At 39.6% G+C, this 23,049-nt stretch overlaps 1 protein-coding gene across 1 annotated transcript in view; it reads left to right on the forward strand.

Moving 5' to 3' along the window:
- SLC44A5 (solute carrier family 44 member 5) overlaps positions 1–23,049 on the forward strand; it is a 376,131-nt gene that overhangs the window by 209,795 nt on the left and 143,287 nt on the right. Inside the window, exon 2 of the mRNA XM_060142527.1 lies at positions 6,006–6,054. Within this exon, the coding sequence (XP_059998510.1) occupies positions 6,006–6,054 (49 nt within the window). The remainder of the gene's footprint in view (positions 1–6,005; positions 6,055–23,049) is intronic.

Below are 23,049 nucleotides of genomic sequence, written 5' to 3' on the forward strand. Positions count from 1 at the left end.
CTGTCTGTGTGTGTCCCTAGGTCTGAAGAGGGTCTCTTGTAGACCGCATATATACGGGTCTTGTTTTTTTATCCATTCAGCCAGTCTATGTCTTTTGTTTGGAGCATTTAATCCATTTACATGTAAGGTAATTATCAATATGTATGTTTCTATTACCATTTTCTTAATTGTTTTTGGTTTGTTATTGTAGGTCTTTTCCTTCTCTTGTGTTTCCTGCCTAGAGAAGTTCCTTTAGCATTTTTTGTAAATCTGGTTTAGTGGTGCTGAATTCTCTTAGCTTTTGCTTGTCTGTAAAGGTCTGAATTTCTCCATCAATCTGAATGAGATCTTTTCTGGGTAGAGTAATCTTGGTTGTAGGTTTTTCTCTTTCATCACTGTAAATATGTCCTGCCACTCCCTTCTGGCTTACAGAGTTTCTGCTGAAAGATCAGCTGTTAACCTTCTGAGGATTCCCTTGTATGTTATTTGTTGTTTTTCCCTTGCTGCTTTTAATATATTTCCTTTGTATTGAATTTTTGATAGTTTGATTAATATGTGTCTTGGCGTGTTTCTCCCTGGATTTATCCTCTGTGGGACTCTCTGTGCTTCCTGGACTTGATTAATTGTTTCCTTTCCCATATTAGGGAAGTTTTCAACTACAATCTCTTCAACTATTCTCTCAGTCCCTTTATTTTTCTCTTCTTTTTCTGGGACCCCTATAATTTGAATGCTGGTTTGTTTAATGTTGTCCCAGAAGTCTCTGAGACTGTCCTCAATGATTTTCCTTCTTTTTTCTTTATTCTGGTCTGCCATAGTTATTTCCACTATTTTATCTCTAGGTCACTTATCTGTTCTTCTGCCTCAGTCATTCTGCTATTGATGATCCCTTCTAGAGAATTTTTAATTTCATTTATTGTGTTGTTCATCATTGTTTGTTTGCTCTTTAGTTCTTCTAGGTCCTTGTTAAACATTTCTTGTTTTTTCTCCATTCTATTTCCAAGATTTTGGATCATCTTTACTATCATTATTCTTAATTCTTTTTTCAGGTAGACTGCCTATTTTCTCTTCATTTGTTAGGTCTGGTGGGTTTTTACCTTGCTCCTTCATCTACTCTGTGTTTCTCTGTCTTCTCATTTTGCTTAACTTACTGTCTTTGCGGTCTCCTTTTCTCCTTTGCGGCTGCAGGTTCATAGTTCCTTTTGTTTTTGGTGTCTGCCCTCAGTGCTAAGGTTGGTTCAGTGGGTTGTGTAGGTTTCCTGGTGGAAGGGACTAGTGCCTTTTTTCTAGATCTTGTTTCTGTTGGGCAGGTCCATGTCTGGTGGTGTGTTTTGGGGTGTCCATGACCTTATTATGATCTTAGGCAGCCTCTCTGCTAATGGGTGGGGTTGTGTTCCTATCTTGCTAATACATTGGCATAGGGTGCCCAGCACTGTACCTTGCTGGTCGTTGAGTGGAGCTGGGCCTTGGCATTGAGATGGAGATCTCTGGGAGGTTTCACTGTTTGATATTATGTGTACCTGGGAGGTTTCTGGTGGACCAGTGTCCTGAACTTGGCTCTCCCACCTCAGAGGCATCGCCCTGACCCCTGGGTGGAGCACCAAGAGTCTGTCATCCACACAGCTCAGAATAAAAGGGAGAAAAAGTGAAAGAAAGAGTGAAGTAAAATAAAATAATTTGAAATGAAATGAAATACAATAAAGTTATAAAAATAATTGTTAAAATTTTTTTTAAGTAATAAAAAGAAAGAAAGAAGAGAGCAACCAAACCAAAAAACAAATCCACCAATGATAACAAGAGCTAAAAAACTGTACTAAAAAAGAAGAGAAATACAAACAAACAAAAAAACGGACAGACAGAACCCTAGGACAAATGGTAAAAGCAAAGCTATACAGACAAAATCACACACAGAAGCATACATGTACACACTCACAAAAAGAGAAAAAGGGGAAAAAAATATATACATATCATTGCTCCCAAAGTCCATGTCCTCAATTTGGGATGATTCGTTGTCTATTCAGGTATTCCACAGATGCAGGGTACATCATGTTGATTGTGGGATTTAATTCACTGCTCCTGAGGCTGCTGGGAGAGATTTCCCTTTCTCTTTTTTCGCTCAGTCCCTGGGGTTCAGCTTTGGATTTGGCCCCGCCTCTCCGTGTAGGTCGCTTGAGGGCGTCTGTTCTTCGCTCAGACAGGACAGGGTTAAAGGAGCAGCTGATTTGGGGGCTCTGGCTCACTCAGGCCCTGGGGAGGGAAAGGTATGGTATGCAGGGTTGAGCCTGTGTTGGGAGAGACCGGTGTGATGTTTCAACAGCCTGAGGCGCCATTTGTTCTCCCGAGGAAGTTTTCCGTGGGAGTGGCGGGCTGCACAGGCTCCCAGGAGGGCAGGTGGGGATAGTGACCTGTGCTTGCACACAGGCTTCTTGGTGGCGGCAGCAGCAGCAGTTTTAGCGTCTCATGCCCGTCTCTGGGGTCTGCGCTGTTAGCTGCGGCTCGGGCCCGTCTCTGAGGCTCCTTTAAGCTGCAATCTTAATCCCCTCTCCTTGCGCACCAGGAAACAAAGAGGCAAGAAAAAGTCTCTTGCTTCTTCGGTAGCTCCAGACCTTTTCCCGGACTCCCTCCCGGCTAGCCGTGGCGCACTAGCCCCCTTCAGGCTGTGTTCGCGCAGCCAACCCCAGTCCTCTCCCTGGGATCCAATCTCCGAAGCCCGAGTCTCAGCTCCCAGCCCCCATCCGCCCTGGCGGGTGAGCAGACAAGCCTCTCGGGCTGGTAATTGCTGGTCGGCACTGATCCTCTGTGCGGGGGTCTCCGCTTTGCCCTCCACACCCCTGTTGCTGCGCTCTCCTCTGCGGCTCCGAAGCTTCCCCCCTCCGCCACCCGCAGTCTCCGCCTGCGAAGGGGCTTCCTAGTGTGTGGAAACCTTTCCTCCTTCACAGCTCCCTCCCACTGGTGCAGGTCCCATCTCTATTCTTTTGTCTCTGTTTTTTCTTTTGCCCTACCCAGGTATGTGGGGAGTTTCTTGTCTTTTGGGAGGTCTGAGGTCTTCTGCCAGCGTTCAGTAGGTGTTCTGTAGGAGTTGTTCCACGTGTAGATGTATTTCTGGTGTATCTGTGGGGAGGAAGGTGATCTCCACGTCTTACTCTTCTGCCATCTTGAAGCTCCTCCCCTAGACATTCTTTTTTTTTAAAAATATTCTTTTCCATTATTGTGTATCCCAGGAGATTGGATATAGTTCCCTGTGCTCTACAGTAGGGCCTTAGTGTTTATCCATTCTAAATGTAATAATTTACATCTACCAACCCCAAATTCCCAGTCCATCCCTCTCCCTCCCCACAAGACTTCAGTTTCTGAACTCCAGTTGAACACTGGACTTTCAGTTAGGTGTCACTTCAAATTCAAAAAGAGCCAAATCAACCTCATGCTCTTTTTCTTATAACAACTGTATAACCTCTTCTACCTGCTAACATTCCCATCTGTTTTAATAGCATCAACATTTCGTTAAAGTGAGATAAAGGCCAGAAGTGACTGAGAATCACAATTTCTAGGTCTGAAATCTCTTTGTTTGGCACCTTTTTTGACTTCTCTCTTTTACACCCTAAGTCTTACCGTTCATCAAGTGCTTTTTTATCTTTTTCATGTAATTCTGTGACTAAGAATGAACATTCATTGGTGGCTTGCTAAGTGCCAGCCACTGTTTTAAGCACTTTTACAGGTATTAATTCATGTAATCCTCATAACATCTTCCTGGCTTAGGTACTATTATCATCCCCATATACAAATATGGAAACTGAGACTCAGAGAAGTGATATGATCTGTCTAGGGTCACTGCTAGTAAGTGATAGAGATCAGGGAGTCTGACTCCAGAGCCATTGCTCCTAACCCGTAAGCCACACGACTGCTCTGTGATGAACCTTGAATCTCTCTTTCCATTACTTGTACCACCATTTGGGTCGTGGCTCACATCACTTTACCTCTATTACTGCAATAGACTCCTGGTTGGTCCCCTTGACTTTGCACTTTGTGATACAACTTATATACAGCCACCAGATTGCTCTTCCTTAATTAAACCCTGCTTGTACCTTGTCCTTCCTTTGTTCCAAATCCTTCTATGACTCCCTGTGGTCTAGGATATATAAAAAAACTTACATCCCTGGCTTTTTTGGCTTTCTGTAGTTCTGGTTCCGTAGTATCTATTCAGCTTTATGTTTTCCTCCTCCTGTTCCATTATCTATGACTACATTTAGGCTGATCTTTTCACCATTCCTGCAAACATGCTGTTCTTTCCTAACTCTGTGACTTCATACATCTCTAAACTTTATTTGTCCATCTCAAGATATTGTGGCTCTAGGAACCCTTCCTTACTAATCTAAACTGGATGTGACCTTTCCTTCCTTAGAACGTTCCTAACGCTTTCCTTGTAACCCCTCTTACGATATCACATTCTGCCTTATTTGATAGCGACTTGTGTTCTTTTCTTATTTCTCTCCCTGCTTCACCACTTTGTTAGCCTGTTGAAGGCAGAGACTGTGTTTCACTAAATCTTGTATCCCCTGCAGTGCTTCTTCTAATGCAGAGCACATAACAGGTGATCAATACATAGTTACTGAATTTAACAGAATTCTAGTTTCACTCACTCAGAATGTTTCTCTTTTCCCTTTCGTTTTGTTCCAGTCTTTCACAAAAATCTCACTTCTTGAATGAAACCCCCTTGACTGCTCTAGTCCTTGATGAAACCTGCTTTCTCAGAACTCTTGTAACACTTCAGGCCGATACATATAATTTAGTACTTGATTAATCATTTTATACGGGTATATTCATTGTTCATGTATTACAACACAGGGCCTGATATATGAAGCTTCTCAACAAATATTTGTTGAATGAATCAATATGTCGATCTTGCCCCACCACCTGCAAGGTCTCGAAGACAGGGACCATGCTTTATAGATCTTCTGTATCCCCTTAGAGCTCTCAGCATGTAATAGGTGCTTTATGAATATTTGCTGACTGACTGGCTCTGGTATTTCTGTTGCAAGTCTGTCCTTACCTTCCTGTTGTTCTGCCCTCAGCCTGTGATTACACTGAAGAGGTTTCTGAGTCCTCAGGTCTGATTTCCCCACTGAGAACAGGCTGAGTCAGGTTGCTGACACACAGGCCTCTTTTTGCCAGTCCCTTTTGATTCTGTCTTTAAATCAGAACTAGGCCTTCTTATAGGGACAAATCCCTAGAGGAAGAGAGCAGGAGTCCTGAGGCTGGGGAAGAAGAGTCGGGGATTGAGAATTGCAAAACATAAAACTTTGGCCAGAAATAATTCTACAGAACTTGTTACTGGGCCTACCCAGTACATGTGAGGGAAAGGCCATTCTGTGTCTACTTTGTACTGTTTAAAGACAAGGGAAATATATGGCAATCATGATGCAAGAGTAAATGACTAGGGCCCACCTTCAAATGGCATGAAGTCTGCCAGTAGATCTAAAAAAAGAAAACAAAAATAACATTTGTATAATATAATAATGATTTGTATATACCATATAGCCAACATGGCAGAGACCAACAGTGACTAGTTTTCCAACTTCTCGAAGGAAAGTCTCATCTACTGAGAGGAAAGGGAGAACTGGGATAAGCAGACATCTCTAGTATACTGTGCACCTCACAAATACACAGCAATACTTGGGAATGGCAGATGGTAGAATGTGCTCTTGCAGACTGGAAAGGCTTCAAGTTTTGCTCTCCTGGCTACAGTCTATAATGTTGCTGCTCAGAACTGTGGGAGATATGTACACAGTGTATCTAAGAATTATGGTCCTTAACAACTCTTCCCAGACTTGCTTCTAGCTGGAGAGAGGGAAAATGATTGACAGCTGTATCCAAGGCATACTGATGTTTCACTGGACCAAAGAATGAGTTCAACACTGCACTGAGCAGTGGACTAGCTAAGATATAAATTTTTCCTTTATTAATATTTTATATGTATTTATTTGCCATTTCATTGGCTTATATGCTTAGCAGGTTCTTTGTTTTAAATGCAGGTGATCCAAGGATACATGACCCACATTTCAAGGGGCCCGTTGTCAACAGGTAAGCAATTCTTTTCTCTGGAATGTATTTTTTAACGAACACAGAAAACTTATTTTTTGGTATCATTTTCTGGTCAATGGAGAATTGTGTCTACTGTGAGGGAGAAATGACTTATTTTTAGCCTAAATGTCACCTAATTTATACAGGGTACAGGTAATAAATCTTTCCATGAGTCATAAATATCCTGTCCTGTTCAGCAAATGAACTGCCTTAATTTATGACTGAAGGGTTTGTTATTTCTGATAAAGAGAAGCCAAAAATGCTTTATAAGATTTAACCCCTTTGTGGAGAAGTAAACACATTCCAGTAGCTGTCTTATGCACCCGTTTACTCTGATTCACCACTGCAAGTGCAGAGTTGCTATGCCAACTTCTTCCACACAGGGTATTTGTGCTACTCAGCCTCCCAAAGCAGAGAGCTTTCTGAGAGGCAAACATTCACCAATTCATCACGTATGCTTTAGGATATTTTAAAATGCTCTAGGGAAGTGTGTACTTGTCTTAACTGGTGCTTCTCCTGCAAGGTTTCATAGCGTTTAAAAAGTATTCAATAGGGGCTTCCCTGGTGGCGCAGTGGTTGAGAGTCCGCCTGCCGATGCAGGGGATGAGGGTTCGTGCCCCGGTCCGGGAGGATCCCACATGCCGCGGAGTGGCTGGAGCCCGCGCATCCGGGGCCTGTGCTCCGCAACGGGAGAGGCCACAGCAGTGGGAGGCCCGCGTACCACAAAAAAGAGAAAAAAAAAGTATCCAATAATTCATAGGCCTCTTTTATTATTATATTGTACCTTCTATTCCCAGGCTTCCTGCTAATCAAAAAGGGGTTTGCAGGGTAGAATGGCTAAAAATGAGGAGAAGATTAAGCTGTACGTAGCTGTTTTTCCACTTAGCATTGACTTTAATTTCTGGCAGTTGCATGTCATAATAAACTGTGTTGTGAAATAGTGATCAACACGCTTATTTGCACTTGCCAGCCATCAGCATGTGTATTAGCATTACTGTTATGTCTCTATAATATCCCAGCTTTAAACAAATGTGTATCTAGTTTATTCTAATTCTGTAAGAAGCCAAGTCATTTGTTTGGGTTACTCTTTCAAAGGTGTACCTATGCCCTCTTTAGAGTAAGTCTGAAATCTCTCTCATTCTCTCCATGGTAGCACCATGAATACATTTTGTTGTCCAGTGTACAAATAGCCTCATCTGATATGGAGGTTACTTTTATTGTACTTGGATTCATTTTATAATAACTAATTTGTATGAACGGAATCTAGCTTATTGGCCTCAAGGGACCTCTAGATATAATCTGGATTCAATAGTAGTAACAACAATAATAATAAGTGAACTGCCACATTTGGACAGATGAAATACAGATTACAGATGTGCCTTTCCTAGCCATAGAGAAGAAAGCAGAGCTCAGTCTGGCTGGCTGTAGGTGTGGGCAGGGAGGTGAAATCTCTTGCCTTCAGTTATTTAGAATTTAGTGATAGAACCATGCAGTCCAGGTAAAGTCTAAACAACTGTGATAAAGAGAATAATTTATTTTTATTAAGGACCTTTTGTGATGTCCTAGGTACCACAAAGGCCTTCAAAGGTGAAATGGTCATTGTGTATACATACCCCTCCCCCCAAATCTTCAATCCAAGAGTGGAGAGAAGTATTGTAAAACCACTATAGGAAGACACAGTTTGGCCCATTGGTAAATTCTCAGGCTGCAGGGGTCTATAATGCCTTTCCTGGGAAAATAATTGGGGTGTTTAATGAGCAAGTGAGAAACCCCACCTTCTTCACATTACCTTTTGGTTACTATAACATTTTTTGCTTGCTTAATGTCACTTTCCTTCTGAGAGATCCAGTCTTATCAGATATTCCGGCAGACCCTCACAGCACTGTCTGCTCATCATCCACCATGTTCTGTATACCTCTCTCAGTTTACAAGGACATCGTTTTGTGCCTAGTGATGACCCAACTGCAGTTGTTTCCAGGAGAGGTGAAGGAATGATGGTAATGCCACAGGAGAGATTAACTCAGTTTCTCATTTGTCCCCATCTACTAACATAAGAATCGGACGTGTGGAAGCTATTGCCCCGTAGTGTTGACCCAAAAAAAACAAACAGTGATTTTTTTTTTTTTTTTTGCGGGACGCTGGCCTCTCACTGTTGTGGCCTCTCCCGTTGTGGAGCACAGGCTCTGGACATGCAGGCTCAGCGGCCATGGCTCACAGGCCCAGCCACTCCACGGCATGTGGGGTCTTCCCGGACCGGGGCATGAACCCGTGTCCCCTGCATCGGCAGGTGGACTCTCAACCACTGCGCCACCAGGGAAGCCCCAAACAGCGATTTTGATAGCCCCTTTTGAAAGAATAGTTATCCAGTGCCTATGTTTTGTCCCCTATATTCAACAGAATTTTAGCATTGGATTGAGGTGAGATTTGTAAAAGTTTAAGGGCTGCTTAGCACTGTTCTTGACGGTACATTAGAGGGCAAAAATGAATGCACATAGAAAACTAAAAAATAAATCTCTTTTAGAAGGTTCTACATGAGAAATTCTCTTATAATTTTAGAACTAAGAAAAATTTTCATTTAATGGAGAGTTAATATACTTTCTCCTGTTAGATAAGGAGAACTGTAATCCACTGTTTCTCCTTTTGTCTTGACTTGTAGAAAGCCCACTGATACATTTAATTTCAATGCCAGCAACTACATTAGCCTTTGAGTTAAGCATTTCTTTTCAGAACTTTGAATTTCTATTTCTATTTTAATAATGCTATTGCATCCAGTTTTAAGTCATTTCATTTATATTCATTCTGAAAAGAGGCAGCATATAGGTGGACAGGTAAATAGAAATGAAAACCTTGGATGTTCCATAGTTGACTTTTTCCCCTTATCTACACACAAAGTAGGTGAAAGACATATGACTCAGACTAATCAAATTGGTAGGTTTCACAATGCTGAAAACAACTACTATTATAGAAGGTGGAAAATCTGTCTGGAATGTAATAAGATGCATTTATTTTTACCTGAGGCATCGGGGAGAGGTTAAACTCACTATCATGAAGGGATTCAAGGAGAGAATGAAGAGGAGTTTATTAGGGATGTTGTAGAGGGGATTCTTTCATGTAAAGGAGTTAGACTAAATGACCTCTGAGTTCTTTCCAATCCTGAAATTCTATGACTCTGTGATTCAACATTTTTATTGTTATAATTAACATACAATATTATGTTACTTTCAGGTATACAACATAGTGATTTGATATTTTTTATTCATTATGAAATGATCACAGTAAGTCTAGTTACCATCCATCACCATACAAAGTAAAAATATTATTGACTATATTCCCTATGTATATATTATATCCCTGTGACTTTTTTATAACTGGAGGTTTGTGCCCCATAATGCCCTTCACCTATTTTGTTCTGTCCTCCCACACCCCTCCCCTCTGGCAACTATCAGTTTGTTCTCTGTATTTATGAGTCTGTTTCTGTTTTGTTTGTTCCTTTGTTTCTTAGATCCCACATATAAGTGAAATCATATGGTATTTGTTTTTCTCTAACTTATTTCACTTAGCATAGTACATTCTAGGTCTCTCAATATTGCCACAATGGCAAGATTTCACTCTTTTATGGCTGAGTAATATTCCATTACACACACAGACACACACACACACCACACCACATCTTCTTTATCCATTCATATATTGAGGGACATTTAGGTTGCATCTGTGTCTTGGCTATTGTAAATAGTGCTGCAAAGAACATAGGGGTGTATATCTTTTTGAATTAGTGTTTTCATTTTCCTCAGTTAAATACCTTGAAGTGGAATTGCTGGATCATATGGTAGTTCTATTTTTAGTTCTTAAAGGAACCTCCATACTGTTTTCCATAGTGGCTGCACTAATTTACATTTCCACCAATAATTCACCAGGGTTCCCTTTTCTCCACATCCTTGCCAACACTTGTTTCTTGTCTTTTTGATCATAGCCATTCTGACAGGTGTGAGGTGGTATCTCACTGAGGTTTTGATTTGCATTTTCCTGTTGATTAGTGATGTTGAGTACCTTTTCATGTGATTGTTGGCCATCTGTCTTCTTTGGAGAAATGTCTATTCAGAGTTTCTGCCCATTTTTAAGTCAGGTTGTTTATTTTTTTGATATTGAATTGTATGAGTTGTTTATATATTTATATATCAACCCCTTATCACAAGTATTGTTTGCAAATATCTTCCCAATTTAGTAGGTTGCATTTTCATTTTGTTGGTGGTTTCCTTCACTGTGCAAAAACTTTTTAGTTTTAGTCACATTAATTTATTTTTGCTTTTGTTGCTATTGGATATTTGGAGATATATCTAAAAAGATATTGCTAAGACCAATGTCAGAGAGGTTACTGCTTATGTTTTCTTCTAGGAGTTTTATGGTTTCAGATCTTTCATTTAAGTTTTTAATCCATTTTGATTTTATTTTGTATATGGTATGAAAAAGTTGTCTAGTTGGATTCTTTCACAATTAGCTGTCCAGTTTTCCCAACATCATTTATTGAAGAGACTGTTTTTCTCCATTGTACATTCTTGCATCCTTTATTGTAGATTAACTGACCATATAAGAGTGGGTTTACTTCTGAGCTGTCTATTCTGTTCCATTCATCTATATGTCTGCTTTTGTGCTGGTATCATGCTGTTCTAATGACTATATCTTTGTAGTATAGTTTGAAATCAGGGAACATGATACTTCCATCTTGGTTCTTCTTTCTCAAGATTGCTTTGGCTATTTGGGATCTTTTGTGGTTCCATACAAATTTTAGAATTATTTGTTCTAGTTCTGTGGAAAATACCATAGGTAATTTGAAAGGGGTTGTATTGAATCTGTGGATTGCTTTAGGTAATATGGACATTTTAACGATATTAATTCTTACAATCCATGAGCACAGAGTATCTTTCTGTTTATTTGTGTCATCTTCAATTTCTTTTATCAATGTCTTATAGTTTTCAGAGTAAAGGTCTTTTACTTCCTTTGTTAAATTTATTCGTAGATATTTTATTTGTTGAAGTAACAGTAAGTGGGATTGTTTTCTTCATTTCTAATGGTTCATTATTAGTGTATAGGAAAGAAACAGATTTCTGTTTATTAAATTTGTATCCTGCAACTTTACTGAACTCTTTTATTAGATTCGATAGTGTTTTGGTGAAGTCTTTAGGGTGTTCTATATGTAGTTATGTTGTCTGCAGATAGTAACAGTTTTATTTCTTCCCTTACAGTTTAACACCTTTTATTCCTTTTTCCTGTCTGGTTACCATGGCTAGGACTTCCAATACTATGCTGATTAAAAGTGGTAAGCATGGGCATCCTTGTCTTGTTCTTAATCTTAGAGGAAAATCTTTCATCTTTTTACTGTTGAGTACAGCGTTGGATGTGGATTTGTCATATATGGCCTCTATTATGTTGAGGTATGTTCCCTCTATACCCACTCTGTTGAGAGTGTTTATCATAAATGGATGTTGAATTTTGTCAAATGCTTTTTTTCTGCATCTACTGAGATGATCATATGATTTCTTACATTTGTTTCATTAATGTGATGTGTCACATTGATTGATTTGCAGCTATTGAACCATCCTTCAATCCCTGGAATAAATAAATCCCACTTGATCATGGTATATGATCATTTTAATGTATTGTTGTATTCAGTTTGCTGATATTTTTTTGAAGATTTTTGCATCTATGTTCATCAGAGATATTGGCCTGTAATTTTCTGTGTGTGTGTGTGTGTGTGTGTGTGTGTGTGTGTGTGTCTTTGTCTGGTTTTGGTATCAGGGTAATGCGGGCCTCATAGAATGAGTTTAGAGGTACTACCTCCTCTTCAATTTTCTGGGATAGCTTGAGAAGAATTGATAAGTCTTCTTCAAATGTTTCATAGAATTCCCCTGTGAACTTATCTGGTCCTGGTATTTTGTTTGGGAGGTTTTTTTTTTTATTAGTGTTTCAATATCATTACTAGTGATTGATCTGTTCAGATTTTCTATTTCTTCCTGGAAATAGAGTCTTGGAAGTCTTGGAAGATTGTATGTTTCTAGGAATGTACCCATTTCTTCTAGGTTGTCCAATTTGATGGCATATAACTGTTCATAGTGTTTCCCTATTTATTTTCTGTCTGGATGATTTATCTATTGATGTAAGTAGGGTATATAACTCCCCTACTGTTATTGTATTACTATTTCTTTCTTTATGTCTGTTTATATTTTGCTTTACATATTCAGGTGCTCCTTTGTTGGGAAATGTTATATTCTCTTGTTGTACTGACCCCTTTATCATTATGTAATGCCCTTCTTTGTCTTTAGTTACAATCTTTTTTAAAAGTCTGTTTTGTCTGATATGAGTATGGCTACCCCAGCTTTCTTTTTGTTTCCATTTGCATGGAATATCCTTTTCTATCCCTTCACTTTCACTCTGTATGTGTCTTTAGAGCTGAGGTGAGTCCCCTGTAGCAACATATTAGGTGGGTCTTTTTTTTTTTTTAAGCTACCCTATGTCTTTTGATTGAAGAATTTAATCCATTTGCATTTAAAGTGGTTATTGATAGGTATGTACTTATTGCCATTTTATTAATTGTTTTCTGGTTGTTTTTGTAGTTCTTCTCTGTTCTTGTCTTCTCTTGGTTACTTCTCTATGGTTTGATGGATTCCTTTAGTGTTATGTCTGGATTCCTTTCTCTTTATTTTTTGTGTATCTATTTTAAGTTTTTGGTTTGGTCATGAGGTTCATATACACCAACCTGTATACATGGCCGTGTATTTTAAGCTGATAGTCTTAAGTTTGAAGGCATCTAAAAGCACTGCATTTTAACTCCCCCCTCACATTTTATATTTCTGAGATCATATTTTACATCTTTTTATTTTGTGTATCTTTTAACTACTCATTGTGGTTATAGTTGACTGTACTACTCTTGTCTTTTAACTTTCAGGCTAGCTTTTTAAGTAGCTGATCTAACACATTTACTATATATTTGCCTTTACCAGTGAGTTTTTTTTCTTTCATGTATTTTAAAATTTCTATTTGGAAATAGAATAGAAATCTTCTATTCTGTTCTATTCTTTTCTTTTCCACTTAAAGAAGATCCTTTAAGATTTCTTGTAAGGGGGGTTTAGTGGTGATGAACTCCTTTATTTTAGCTTGTCTGGGAAACTCTTTATCTCTTTTAATTCTGAATTCTATAACCTTGCCAGATAGATTATTCTGGGTTGTAATGTTTTTTTCTTTCAACATTTTAAATATATCCTGCCACTCTCTTCTGGCCTTGTAAAGTTTCTGCTGAAAAATCAGCTGATAGCCTTATGGGGTTTTCCTTTTATGGGATTAGTTGTTTTTCTCTTGCTGCCTTTGAGATTCTCTCTTTAACTGTTGCCACTTTAATTATAATATATCTTGGGTTTATTACTTTGGGTTCATCTTGTTTGGGACTTTCTAGGCTTCCTGTACCTGGATGTCTTTTTCCTTCCCCAGGACAGGGAAGTTTTCACCCATTATGTCTTCAAATAAGTTTTCTGTCCATTTCTCTCTCTCTTCTTTTTCTGGGATCCCTATAATGCAAATGTTAGTATGCTTGATGTCTTCCTAGAAGTCCCTTAAACTCTCTTCATTTAAAGAAATTCTTTCTTCTCTTTGCTGTTCTGTTTGGGTGATTTCCACTATTCTTTCTCCAGTTAACTGATCTACTGTTTTATATTATATAATCTGCTACTGATTCCCTCTTTCAGTTATTGGATTCTTCAGCTCTGATTGGTTCTGTCTTACATTTTCTAAGTCTTTGTTGAAGATCTCACTGTATTTCTCCATTCTTCTCCTAAGTATAGTGAGCATTCTTCTGACCATCTCTATGTACTCTATGTCAGGTAAATTACTTATCTCAGTTTCATTAGGATTTTTCCTAGGGTTTTATTTTGTTCTTTCATTTGGAACATATTCCTCTGTCTCCTCATTTTGTTTGACTCTTGGTGTGTGTTTCTATGCATCAGGCAGAACAGCTACCTCTCCTAGTCCTGAAGGAGTAGCCTTGTGTGGGACTGTCTACTCTGTAGACTATTTGTACCTGGTAGCTTTGATAGGCTAACTGGAGCTGGAGCAGGTTTGAGTTGGGTGAAGTCTTAGGTTGCATTGTACCAAGGCTGCCTTGGCAGGTTGGCAGGAGTTAGAGTGGGCATGGGTTGGGGACAGTCCTGAAGCCACCTTGGTGAGGCCACTAGAACAGGAGCAGTCTCTGGCTGGGGGCAGTCCCTGGGTGTGCCATGTTGAGGCCACCTTGGCGGGATGGTTGGAGCTGGGGTGGGTGTGGACCAGGGGGAGTTCTGGGGGTGATTCAAACAATGACACTTGCCAGTGCCCCTTACATCAGAGAGAGTTCCTGCAATTCTCTGCCAGTTTGGCAGAGGCTCTAAAGTTAGTAAATGGATTTCTTTTCCACATAATCCAGGTGCCCTTTAAACTGGTGTGTTTTTTGGTTTGTTTGGTTTTTGTTTTTTGCCGTGTCTCAGGATGGGTGAGTCTGCGCTCAGGTCCCTCAGTAATATCTGTCCCTGTTGCAGGTTGTGGGGTCAGGGGTGAGGTTTCTGTGGAAATTGTTTCTCTGTCTTTCCTACAAATTTCTACATAGTCCTTCCATTTGTAGAGCTGTTCAATCAGCCCTCACGAGGAATTGCTCTCTAAGTAGGTATAGATTCGGTGTGTTTGTGGGAGGAGGTGATTTCAGTATCTCTCTATCACACCATCTTGAATCTCTTTCTGTCTCTGTGATTCAACTTTTAATGCCAAAGCAGAGAAGGAAGAGTTCAGCTTCTGCCTACGTGATGCACACATACAGCTCTATGTTGATGCTCACCACAAACTTTTGTAATTTCTAAAGTGCCATTATTAAGTAGACATCTCAAATTATTGTGAAAACATTATGCTGTCTCCTAAATTTATGCAGTTCTCATGAACATTTTGTTCATTTTGAAATAATTGGTATGCTTCTTGTCACTGTAGATGTCTAAATGTCTAAACGTGGGGTCCATCATGGAAAAATGTGAGGAAAAGTTTATTGAAAAAAGTACACAAAGGTTAATAAAAAATGTAGACCCCATGTTGTAAAAATGTCTGGAAGAGGTTAAAATCATTTTGACTTGTAAAATAGTTTGAAATAAAAGGCCTATATCCATAGCACTCCTTCGAAAACTTTTAAATAATCTCAAAATGTGGAAGGAAATAAAAATAAATAATTTCCCTGAATGGCTAATTGTTGACAATGCAAATGTGAGTTGAAGATGTTCTCTAAACCTGACATTTATTTGCCTCATTCTGAATGGAGCAAATGGCCTAATGTGATCAATTATTTATCAGTGTGACTCTTTACTACAGGAAGATGTGGACTAACACGTCTTTAAAATTCATAGCCTATCCCTTGTATTCCTCAGCATGTGAGCTTGTTCTTTTTTTATGTTTTTGCACTTTAAAGAGTCACCACCTACAAATTATTCCTAATGATGAAAATAATCGACCTAAAAATACTATTAAACGTTGCAAGCACCTTTAAATCAAAAGATTTAAAGAAAAGTATTCATTAACCGTGTGCTTGTTATACGTCTGGCAATGTGCTAGGTGCTAGAAATACAAAGATGAACTGAGCAAAGTTCCTGTTTAACAGAGCTTGCAGTCTAGTAGGAAGAGTAGTTGATAAAATGATTAATGTGGTATGTACAAAAACAGAGTTATTTACATGGGCTCTGGAAGCAAAGAAGAGTGTGCACTAGGAGTAAGGGAAAGGGGAATCTGGAAAAACCTCAGAGTAGAGGTGACCCTTGATCTGGTTCTTGAAAACATTCCAAGAAAAGTCAGCAGCACACATCAAAGTACAGAAGCCTGAGAAAAATTGTCCTAGAAATGGTTTGGTGTACGCCCAGCATGTGCATGTGTGGGTGGTGGAGGCATGAAGGTCAGGATGTGGTGGAGAGCAAGGATGCTGAAGAGGTAACAATGAGCAAAATCACCAAGGACTTATTCAACATACCAATGTGTTTGGCATTTTATTCTATAGACTCAGAGGAGACATTGAAGAATTTTAAGTAAGATATCGACAGAATGCAATTTGTACTGTAGAAGCTTTTGTTTAGCAAGGACTTGAGAACACTACTCTGTACAAGATCTCTGGTGAGCACTGGGGACACAAACCTCCTAGAAATGATCCCAAGCTTCATAATTTGTCCTTGTTCTGTTGTGTGTGTTTGCGTTAGAGAAGTGGGGGAGAGGAGTGCTGTGGTCAAATCGAAGACTGCAATGTAGTGAGGTAAACACTACGTAGAGGTGCAGGTTGCAACAGAAGCCCTAGGGAGAGAGTAAATCATGTGGCGGGAGTGGCACTGCTTGCCTGATGTGGTCATTCCTGAGGATTGAAGGACCTGTAAAGGTTTTGCTTCATGTAGGGAAGAGCAAGGAGTAACTCAGAGAGAGCCAGATGTGTGAAGGAAGAGACCTTGCATGATTCATGTTAGAGTGTTGTAAGTACTTACAGTAGTAGGAGGGAGAGTATGGTTGGGAGATTAAGTTGCATAGGTAGCAAGAGCCCAGATAGCAAAGGACATTGTATATCCTAAGGCAAGGAATTTGAACTTTATTCTAAAGGGCATGAGGTGAATGGCAAGCCTCTTATTGCTCTTAATCAGTGGAGATGCAAGGTTAAATTTGCTTTAGTTGTCTCTACTTGCCATTTCTCCTTTCTCCCCTTCATCACATTCTCTCCAGTAGAGATTTATTCCCCACTCTCTTCAAATTGATTTTGAAAATGTCACCAGTGACTTCCATCTTGCCAAGTGTAGTGGGGCGACGTCTTTTATTTTAACTTCACAGCAGCGTTTGACAAAGGTGACCACTCTCTCCTTTTTGAAACGCTTTTCTCTTGGCTTCTGTGACATCATATTCACTTGATGCTTCTTCCACCTCATTGGCACCTCCTTTATAGTCTTCTTCTCTGGCTCCTCAATCCCTGCTTGATCTCCAAACGTGGGAGTGCCTTGGTCCTCGTCCTTCACTCTTCTTTTTCTCTAGTCTACTTTTAGACTAGGCCAATGACTTTAAATACTATCTATATGTCAATGACACACAAGCTTTATATCTCTAGCAATGAATCTTCCATTGACCTCCATATTTCTTTATTCAACTGCCTTCTTGACTTCTCTGTTTGAATTCATAGTATTCACACTTAATTTGACCAAACAGAACTCTTGCTTCCTGTTCCCACTCCAAAGCTCTAAAACCTCCTCCCCCAGTCTTTTCCATTTCAGAAAATGACACCAATATCCCCACCCTGTTTTACTCAAATTATAGGTCCTTGGCTTCCTCTTTTTCTCCCCTCATCTCTCACATTCAATCCATCAACAAGTCTTATTGGCTTTAGCTCCAAAATATTTGTATATGCCCAAGCCACCTACTTCTCCATCTTTCCTACTTTCACCCTCATCCATGGCACTGTATATCCTGTCAGTACTTTAGCACTGGACTATAGAATGGTCTTCCTTCTCTCCTTGTTTTTCTATAATCCATTCTACATACAAAACTCTGAGTTTTCAAATCATGCACTAATCATAGCTCTTCTCCTTAATACATTTTCAATAGCTTTCCATACCATTTAAATTAAACTCAAACTCGTGTCCTACATGAGTGCCCTCTGTGTGACTCACATCATCCCCTACCAATCTCTCTCTCTCTCTCTCTCTCTCTCTCTCTCTCTCTCTCTCTCTCTCTCTTTTATCCTCTTATTGTAGCCATGCTTGCCTTCTTCTCATTTCTTGAAGATTTTAAACTTGCATGCATCCTGGGGACTTTGTATTTGTTATTCCTCTGCCTGAAATACTTGGACCCCAGACCTTTGCATGACTGTCTCCCTCTTGTCATCTAGCTCTTAACTGCCATTGCCCGAGAGCTCTTCCTGACAACCCCAGTCTTCCGATCACTATCTACCACACCATTTAATTGTATTTTCTTTATAGTATTTATCACTATTGAAAGTTTCCTTATTCATTTTTTTCTTACACAATTAATATCCTGTCTAAAATATCAGGTCTGTGAGAAGCAAGAACCTTGGCTGTTTCATTCATCAGTGTGTCCCATGGGGTTAGAAAAGCCCCTGACACATAATATATACCTGTTGAATGACTAAATGAACTATTATCCTAGCTTTAAAACCAAGGATATCCTGGAGAGTATAGAAACTAGTTGAAATGAAGGCAGGACACCATTTAGAAGATAATTTCAGTAATCTAGCTGACAAGTGATTAAAACCTAGACTAAGGCAGTGGCTCTAAGAGAGAAGAAATCTAAGACGTAATAAGAAGGCAGAAATCTACAAGGCTTTAGGACAGATTGTATTCAATATGTTGGGGGTAAAAGAGAGAATCTAGCATGACTGTGCCTAATAACTAGCTGGATTGCAGTTACATTCACCAAGGTAGGGAACACATGAGGAGGGGCAGGAATGATGGTTATGAAGGGCAGAGAAAATCATGAGTTTAGGTTTTGAAATGTTGAGTTTGAAATGCCTATGCACTATCCAGGGCAGAATATTTAGTAGAGAGTCAGAAATATACTTCTGAATCTCTTTGAAATATCGATATATTTCTTTTAACTAAAATAAGTATCTAAATAAAAGGGAAAATTTGAAAGAATGTTAAAATCTAATAGAAAAATGTGTAAGTTTTCTCTTCTGAGAAATGCTTCCTGATCATCCCTAGACTGAACTTCGGTACCTTCCTTGGTGCTCTCAGAGTACTCTGTGTGCTTAGAATACTGTGTTGTAATTAGTTGTTTGCTTGGATGGATGGAATGGGGGTGGTGGGAAGGATGTCCAAGAGGGAAGGGATATATATATACATATAGCTGATTCACTTCATTGTACAACAGAAACTAACGCAACATTGTAAAGCAGCTATCTCCCAATTAAAAAACACAAAACATGAGTTCTCCCAAGTAGGGCTGCACATAACAGACTTGTAAATAACAGTTTCGATCATGTTATACCCCCTATTCAAATTTCGTCAATGAGTTCCTGCTGCCTAAAAGTTAACTCCAAATGCTTTAACATGATATTAAAATCGCAACACAAATTTGTCTTAACGTACCTGCCTAAACTACACTCTCTCTGGGGTTTCTAAACCCTTGAACTCTCTGTTGAGCCAAACCAGTTGTGTTCATTTCTGCAAGGTCTGAAAATTGATTTTGTCCGTGTCCTAGAATTATTCTAATTCAGGTATGATGACTGGTACTAACAAAGCTCACAAGAGACTGATATATAAAGCCAGAATGTTAATGCAATCATTTACATTGAGAAATTTAATTGCTGAGAAGACCTGATGTTCCTTTTGGCCTGACCAGCACATTGTTCCCTTTAGGCAAACTGTACAAGAAACCTAATTATCAAAAGGTTGCTGGCTGAATGTATAGTCAGAACACGGAAATTACATGAGTGGAATGGCTAATGGCATCAGGCTCTGCTAGCCTGTGATGTCTATCAGCAGAGCAGGATCATCCTCACATTGGATCCTCATATCAATCCTTCATAACCTGGAGGGTACTCAGATGGGCAGAGCTGTTTGATCATCATTTGCACGTCTCTTTAGATTTGTTAATAAATTCAAGAAGTTTGAAATCAAGGCTTGCTGGACTGGGAGGCTTAGTCTCATTGAGGTGACTGTGTACATTAATTATGTGTTGAGTCATAGTTTAACTCTCAAAAGCAGTATTATTTTCTATACTCTCACATTTTGGGGAAGCATCTTCTTGTCACCTCAAGTGATAGTCTTCCTTGCTCCATGGCCCTGCTTGGGAACCACCTCCTCCGCCCCCAGCTTCAGAGTGCCTTCCCTCCGATGAAATCCTGCAGCTTTTGCTGTAGGTGATATACAGCACATAATATTTGTGACTGCTCTTTAGCTTTTGGTATTCGTGTATTGTCTTGTCATCTGCTTTGTAATTCCCTTGGAGGACAGAGGTCAGCATGCAGTGTGTGTGTAAGTAATTATTGATGAGCCTGTCTTTTTTTTCTCTTCTCAATGTAGCACTAGTTAGAGCACCTACTCTTTGGATGGCATTCTGTTGTAAGGAACGGAGTTATTTCTTCCATGGCTGTGCTTAAAAATGTCAAGATTCTTTTCATTTGCATCCTCTTTCAGATGAGTTTTCTGTTAAAAAAATAAACAAACAAATAAATCCGATCTCCATGTCCTGAGAAGATAGTGCATGACCTTTATTACCGGGTGCCAATTGTAGCAGTTTGGACTTTACTTTTCCAGACTCGGATCACAGGTCAAGCAAGTGGTCATAACATTTTAATGAATTTTCTCTGACACAAAAAGAATGAGATAAACAGAATAAGCTGACTTTTTGCATTGGCACCTGTAAATCTTTGACCTGTTTTGACACAGTATATTTAAATCCACACTGTGTACAATGTCATGCCCTCTGTGGATGCTTCATAAAAACTAATTGAATTGAAAAATAGTCTGAGGTGTATTTCATAAGTTCTAGTAATGCAAATAGCTCAGAGAACTCTGACACTACTTTTCTATTACCTGATCATCTCATTTAGGAATTCAAGCTCCTATATCATACCAGTGTCATCTGAAAATTGTGTAGGATTTGGATAGCTTCTAATAGGCAAGAGTGTTAATAATGACTTTAAAGTCTTGAAATTTAAATCTATAAGTGAAACTTCACTTATATGTGATGACTGTTTTGCCTCTAATGTGACTGTGCTATGGTCATTATCCAGCTTCTTTTGAGGGTCACCTTTGTATTCATCCATAAGTTCTATGTCACACTGCTTCCTCCCTATCCTTGTTTTCTTTCATTCCTTAAACAAATATTTGTAGTACACCTTACTCTATGCTAATAATTATGCTAGTTGGTAATAATACAAAGATAGGATGTCCTTGTCCACAAGGAATTAGTAAATAGTAGAAGAGATAGGCAATGGAAGAGACTTCACAGTTCAACGTGGGAAGTACCGCTGTGGAAGAGAGAACAAAGGACCTGGCTCTGGGTGGTGGATGCCTTATATGGCTGCAATTCCAAAGATTAATATTCATTTATTCTCACTCAACAAATATTTACTGATCATCTGTTATGTGCCCTGTCTCCTCTAGGCATTAGAGATAGTGATGAGCAAGATAGGCAAAGCGCCTGTTCTCCTGGAAGGGGGAAGAGACGGGGCAGGTAACATCTGAGAAATGAACATGACAGTTTCGTAAGATGATAAATATGAAGAAGAAAATAAAACAGGGTGATGTGATAGTACCTAGCTGGGGTGTGTGTGGGAGCACTAATTTAGATTTGGTGATCAGGGAAGACCTCTCTATGGAGGTGACAACTGAAATGAGACTTGAATGCTAAGGAGCAGCCAGCCATGCAGAGATTAAGAACAGTGCATTTCAGATAGAGGAAAAACAAAATGTAAAATCCCTTAGACAGGGATTTTAAGCTTCGTGTGCTCAAGGAGCCAAAAGAAGGCCAGTGTAAGGGCAGCATGGTGGATGGGGGCAGGGGAGTGGGGAATGGGTTGGTAGGAGATCCCTGCAAGCACATTCTAGTAAGTGCAATGGAAAAGCCATTGGAGAAGGTTTTAGTAGGAGAGTAAGTTAATCTAATATATTTTAAAAACTTATTCTGACTGCTATGTGGAGGATGGATTTTAAGAGTCTAAATGCAGGAGCAGGGAGATCAATAGGAAGCTTTTGCAGTCATCTAAGTGAAGGAGTCAGTGACTTGGCATAGGGTGGCAGTAGTGAAGATGGAGAGACGTGAATAGATTCAAGATATGTTCTGGTGTCAGTGCTTATTGATATGAAAGGTGAGGGAAAGAAAGAAGTCAAGGATAACTGCTAGATTTGTGACATGAACAGTTAGGTGTATGACGATCCCCATCCTAAGAATGGAAAGATTAGGGGAGGTGCAGGTGTGCTGATTCAGAAATCAAGACTTCTGTTCGGCTGTGTTAAGTTTGAGAGGCAGAGTAGATATCCATGTGATGATGCTCTGTGTGAGCCTGGAGGTCAGTGGAGAATAAAGCGAGGGAGGGAGATTGAGAGTTGGGGGTCACTGGCATTTAGATAATATTTAAAGCAAAGTGTCTGGGTGAGATCACTTAGGAGGGTAGAGCAGAGGCCCAAGGACAAAACTCCAGATTTGACAACATTTGGAGGGCAAGCAGAGGTGGAGGAGCCAGCAAAGGAGCCCTCAGTGAGTTAGGAAAAGCCAAAAGAATGCAATGTTGTAGAAACTAAGAGAAGTGTCATAAGAAGAGTTTGGTTTTTATTTGTTTATTTGTAAAGTTGCCAACTGTGTTGACAGCTTTGAGAAGTCAAGCAAGGTGAAGACTGAGAAGTGACCACTGGATTTGGCACCATGAAAGTCATCGGTGACCTCATCACAAATAGGGCTACTAGAGACAACTCTTTCAATAAGTTTTATTGGGGGATGAGGGGAATCTGGGATAAAAGTAGAGTTTTATGGAAGATGGAAGACACTAGAACATGATAGTGTGTGGTGCTGGAGATGATCCAGGACACTGATGATGCAAGGGAAAGGGGAACTATGGACATGAAGTACTGAAGATAGACTCCAGAACACAATTGGAGAGTCTGGCCTTTGGTAGGAACAGGGATTCCTAGTCCGTAGTGTAAGATAGTAAGCAGGGAATAGACGAGAGAGATATCGAGTGTCGATAGTTTTGGTGATGAAAAGAAGAGAGATCCTTACTGCTTGCTTTTGAATTCTCAATGAACTATGGGGTAAGGTTATCAGGCATGGATGGGCTGGTGGTGGTGGCAGCAGCAGGCCCAGGTGTATGAGGATTGAGAGGAGAAAGGATGAGCAATCATTTTGGAGAGTGAGGCAATAAACATACATATATGATTAATGCAGAGTATATACATATATACTGCATTTCCCATACAGAAAATATTATTCTAGTCTTAGACTTAAGAGAACCTAAAA

The sequence above is a fragment of the Lagenorhynchus albirostris genome, chromosome 2 (genome assembly GCF_949774975.1).
Source record: "Lagenorhynchus albirostris chromosome 2, mLagAlb1.1, whole genome shotgun sequence".
NCBI classification, from domain to species: Eukaryota; Metazoa; Chordata; class Mammalia; order Artiodactyla; family Delphinidae; genus Lagenorhynchus; species Lagenorhynchus albirostris.